Consider the following 5,731-nt stretch of genomic DNA (forward strand, 5'->3'; position numbering starts at 1 on the left):
AAGCTGGGGAATTACGAAGTGTTGAAAAAAGGAAATAGTGCATGTATTTCCTCCTTGTGTCACCCAGACAATTTGTCTTGTAACAGCTAGGCATATGTTTTAGATCCCATGTGGGTCAATCAGCAAATTTCCGTATCGCTGGAGCTCAAGAGTTTAATCTCTCTCTTTCTCTCTTACTCTCGTAGAGGTTAGGAATCTGTTAAGCAAATGCACAATTCCTCATTATAGAGTAAAATCTCAGAAAAGGCATAAAATTTGTTCAGGCCACGTGAGCAAATAAATGTACTTCATACTTTCATTTGTACACATTCCTCCATACAGCATGCACGTGATAAATTCCATTCCATTTCAAAGTGTTTCCACTCAATAACCGCCAGCTATTTTATTCATAAGTGCAAGGAACCTTTTTTTTTTTTCTTATGTTTATTTGTTTATCTTTCATTTTGCTTAAAGTTCGCTGTGGCCACACGGTAGTCACACGTCGCTCCCAGTTAATTTTCATGAAGCCTAGGAGAAAGTTTTTATATTTTGGTTCCTATAAATATTATACTTAAGTAGGATAATGTTTGTATAAGCGGGGTTAGCCACGGAAAAATTCCCACGCTGGTCATTGTCCTTTGGGCCAGGTTTGTACCAAACGACCTTGAGCTGTCAGTTACTGAGCCAGACACAAACCCAAGTGGTTACTCAGACTGGACAAACAACCTTTTGCGGTCACGTGCTAGGTAGGTGAAAATAGGGGAATGTAAATTCGTATGCATGTGAACTTAGGCAAACAGTGCCTGTGTATGGCAGAATTAAGTTTTGAACCTATATTAGATTGGAGGAAAAGGCTCTTATTAGGGTTGGCAAAACACGCACATATATCAGTGTAACTTACAAGTAATATAACTTTGCAACTTATCCACCACTTGGCGACGAAATTATCACTCCTATAAAAATAAGTAGAAGTGTACTTCTAAAATGGCTGGTTTCTAATCCACCAATTTGCATCAGTACGTAGACCTTACCTCCTCTGCGCCAGTATCCCAGTTTCTCTTAAAGCATAATTTTTTTTTTTAAGGTTTATGCTATGTCCTTTTTTAAATTTATTGTTGGGGTTATTTTATTCAGACGCTCACTGAGTTCCCGAACCTAACCCGTATCAGGACTCCCCTAAAAGGAAATATTTTTTTTCCTTCTTATCACAAGAAATACCAAATTCTCGGGAATGTGCAAATGCTCCCCGAACCAAACCAAATTCGCGCCCTAACTGGCCTTGTCCGTGCGCAAAATAAAAGCAAACTTCCTACGTACTCCGGGACAAAACCAAACTAGTTCCCTGCGAACAAATCCACACCCTACAAGGCAAAACCAATACAAGAAAATTCTTGGGAATGGGCAAATGCTCCTCGAACCAAGCCTTAAGCTTCGCGCGATAGCCGGCCAAGTCTGTGCGTGAATCCGAAACCATGTCCTACGAGACAAAAATAAAAAATCAGTTCCCTGCGAACAAATCACGTCCTACGAGATGAACCAAAAAGCTCCAATGTTCACGCAACAGCTGGCCGAGTCCATGCTTGGAATATAACACAATATTTTACGTCTTTTGAGACATATTAAAATTCGTTCATCCCGAACCACTATGTCTTTTCAGACATTAAAATTCATTCATAAAAAACAAAGCAAGTCTTATTCAGACATTAAAATCCGTTCATCACAAACAACTACGTCTTATTCAGACATATTAAAATTCTTTCATCACAAATAAAATAAGTCTTATTCAGACATATTAAAATCCTTCCATCACGAACAACTATGTCTTATTCAGACACATTAAGATTCGTTCATCACAAAAAAACTAAGTCTTATTCAGACATTAAAATTTATTCTTCACGAACAAACAACGACTTTTTCAGACATTAAAATTCGCTCATCACGAACAACTGAGTCTTTTAGACATACTTAAACCAGTTCATCACAAACAAACTTGGGTCTTTCCATACACCCTGAAATTTGAGTCTTTCAGGCATATTGATCATCTAAAGGGTCATGCCCATATAAGCGTTATCTCAAGATGTCTACGACATCCAGAACCCAGGAAAATGAGGACTTCAAGTTCTATATGTCCACTGGAAAGGACATGGGCCGGTCAGGACAAGCCCTGAGGGACTGGGTCCAAGAGAAAGTAGATGATACCAAGGTAGAAAGAGAGGCAGAATGGCAGGAGAGGGAGAAAAAAGAAAGGCGAAGAAGGAAAAGCAAGATAGGCTAGATAAACTTGCAAGGGAATAGCAAGATAGGCTCGATAAATATGCAAAGGAAAAACAAGACAGAAAGGAGAAGGAAAAACAAGACATAAAGGAGAAGAAGGAAGAGCAAGATAGGCTGGATAGATTTGCAAGGGAAGAACAAGAAAGAAAGGATAGGCTCGACAGAGAGGAAAAGCAGCAGGCCCATGGGCTCCAGATGGCCCAAATTGGCAGTACCAACTCATCTCCAGCCCTTGGTGCATCCGCCCGCACTCAGGCTCATACCTTTATGCCCAAGTGGACCGAGGCCGAGCCTGAGGTGTGGCTCGATCGGGCAGAAAGGGTCATTACCACCTAACCACTCGATCCCTCTGAAGTTTCCCTACTGTTGGGAAAATTCCTTGAAGGAAAGGGTCTAATTGCTCTCAATGCCCTCCCTGAGGGGGATCAAGGGAAATGGGTGGAAGTGCGCCAGGCAATCACAAAGGCGTAAGAGATCACCTCCGAACACTGGAAACAATGCTGGAGAGGCCAGATAAGAGAAGCAGGACAGACCTGGTCTGACTGGGCATATCAGTCCGATTGGGCCCTCTCTAAATGGCTAGAGTCCCTGGGAGTCTCCACCAGTGAGGACATCCTCGAGCGGTTCAAGATTGAAAACTTTTTATATTACGCCCCCTCCTCCCTAGCAACCTATGTATGTGAAAAAGTATCCACGATTCTAGCGGAGGGCTGTCACCTTGCTGACACGTGGGACATCCATCGTCCCACGCAAGCCCATTGGGAGACAAAATATGCCCTCCTTTCACCTCCGGCACCGCCCCCCCCCTGGTTCCAAGAATGGGCACTTGCAGAAACCTGTTGTGTGTGGGTTCCGCAAGAAAGCCAGGCATTCCACAAAGCAGCGCCGAAACAAGCTCCCGGCACCACCCACCACGCCTTTCAAACCCTCTCCCAGGAATCTACCAATTAACAAGCCTGCACCCTCCTCAGGGGCAGTGCCACAGAGAGATTACAGCCAGAGCTATTGCACAGCTTGCAAAGTCTACGGCCACTCTCCCACCTGGACAAAATGCCCTAATAACAAATCAAGTACTCCCGCCACCGCCTTGGCAATTACAGATCCAAAGTCCTTAGGCCCTCCAGCTGAGGGTCCCATATATATGGCACCTCCTCAAGGTAGCTACCCCGTGCACCAGGTCAAGGCATTTGATGATTTTGGTGCGCAAATTTCCCTCATAAAGGAAGACAAAGTTCCCTATGGAATACCATTAACCGATGTAAACTTGTCACCATTGTTGGTATCAATCAATTCAAAACAATACTCCTTACTGTTCAGTTGAGAGTCATAAGACCTCATAGATCCAAAATCTACAACTTTGCAGTAGCAAGCTATATTGCTGGAGGTTATGACATCCTCCTGGGACAGACCTTCCAATCCCCATCTAAGTTACAGCAATCCAGGGGTCCAAATCCCCCAAATCATTCAAAGGGACGAGTAAGCCTCAAATGCCTGCAATCACTCCCTTGCCAGTGTCACCTGAGTACAATGTGCAGTGGCCACCTCTATCAAAATCGATTCCGGATCCCATTCCGGTGCCAGGCCTTGCCCCAGTGCCAGTGCCAGGGCCCCAGAAAGACCCCCCTCCAGGAGATCTCAAACTCGATTCACAATCTCTGCTAGTGCCACTTGCGTGCACTGAGCAGTGCCAAGCTCTGTCCATCCTGAACGATGAGCAAACTCAAAATAAAATAATAGTGACTCACCCTGCCTTAGTGCCAGCACCAGAGCACGCCTCCTATCTCCATTCAAGACTTCCCAAGCAGGATCCCCTCTCTTCTCCCTGCTTGGCCCCACTACCGGTGCCGGTAAGAGAGACGGATTCTTCCAACCACAGTGGAAGCTCAACCAAAGCTGCGGCCTCACAACCCGTGCCTGAGCTGGTCACGGTAACCTGCAAGCCTATCACGCTCACTGCGACCTCTTCCTCTCTTTCCCAGTCCCCTGCGGACACGACCATGAGTAAGGATTCTGCTGTGTCTCAAATGGCCGATGAACTCACGGAACCGTGGCGACTTGGGGTAGAGCCTGAAATGAATGTCCCTGCTTCAGCCTCCAAAGAAGCCAACACAGGAGGCACTCCAATGTCCTCCTTGGGCTTGGTTCGACCGATTCCCCTGCCAAGTAGAACCACCAACCCGAAGAGATATGAGGCAGAAATCACGGGCGTAGGTAAGGTTAGGTAGCTTAAAGAAAGCTGCTAAGCTCTCCTGGCACCAGTGAAAATTTGGCACAGTGCCACCCTTTTACCCTACGAGGACCTTGGCACCTCTATCCAGAAGAGGGTGTCAGGTTTCCTCACCTATTTATTTTCCTTATAACTCTGTAATTTATTATTTTCCTTTAACATTTCTTCTTTCATTGTTTTGTTCATTTAATCATATTATTTTATGCCTCACAAAGGCTCATATTTTACCTTGCTCCCCACTCTGCCAATGCAGAGTGCAAATTGACAGATATTTCAAATTCACAAGTCCTATGACTTCCCTCTCTTGCCTATAAACGTATATTTTAAAATCCTATATACCCAAAACCATTAAGTATTACCATATAAGTGTCTCCTTGGCACAGCACCGTTATCCTAGATATTGGCAGATAATCCTGTAAGAGGAGTCGCGTCCTTTGACTGTTTTGAAGCCCCTTGGGCAAAAGAATAAACCTAAGCCATCTTCATAAGCTAAAGCGTATAATTTCGGCATATTAATCATAATTTTTTCTATAACAGTCATTACTCATTCTGGAATCTGTCATTTGTCTTCTTTTTTTATTCCCTTGTAATTTAAATCCCAAGTCCATGACTTAGAAGGACCGTGTACTTTACATTGACCTCAGTGCCACGTCTGGCACTGTGCCGTCGACTTAAGTAACATGGTGACACCTAACGAGGATCATGTATACTTCATTGTAATGCCTCATCAAAGGAAACTAACTGCATGTCTTTGACTGTAACAACTACTAAAAGCTAAGTGCATGATTATTTTGAGATTTACCTTAAGGAAATCACTTACAGTTATTGTGTTTAATATTTACAGTAACTTTCTTATATTTGTAAGAGTTCCTGTTTCAAAATAACAGCAGCTTATGATTTATAGCATTTTAATACTTATGATAATTTACTCATTTATTTTGGGATTTACCTTCAGGAGGTCAATTAAAGTTAGTGCATTTTAATATTTACAGTAACAATCTTATAGTTGTAAATGCTCCTGTTTTAAAGTAACAGTAATCGAAGATTAAACTTTTTTTCCTTACTCTGTGATTAACGTAAAATCTTAAATTCTTTATCAAGTAACTTTTCAGATATCTCATATGACGCAGAGAGATTTAGGTTAATAAATATATATGAGTGGCGTAACGAAGAAATTAAAGTAATATAAAGCATTTGTCAGCTGAATCATTGGTTCAATTCTCCATCTTGTTACATCTTGTATGAGTTTAT

General features: G+C 42.8%; 1 protein-coding gene across 1 annotated transcript; it reads left to right on the forward strand.

Annotated features, from left to right (window-relative positions):
* Positions 1-2,056: 2,056 nt before the first annotated feature.
* On the forward strand, positions 2,057-2,589 carry LOC136836138 (uncharacterized). Its single transcript, XM_067100135.1, has 2 exons — positions 2,057-2,182; positions 2,302-2,589. Exons 1-2 carry the CDS (start codon positions 2,057-2,059, stop codon positions 2,587-2,589), a joined length of 414 nt encoding a protein of 137 aa, XP_066956236.1.
* Positions 2,590-5,731: the final 3,142 nt, after the last annotated feature.

This window comes from Macrobrachium rosenbergii, chromosome 56 (genome assembly GCF_040412425.1).
Source record: "Macrobrachium rosenbergii isolate ZJJX-2024 chromosome 56, ASM4041242v1, whole genome shotgun sequence".
In the NCBI taxonomy this organism is placed as follows: Eukaryota; Metazoa; Arthropoda; class Malacostraca; order Decapoda; family Palaemonidae; genus Macrobrachium; species Macrobrachium rosenbergii.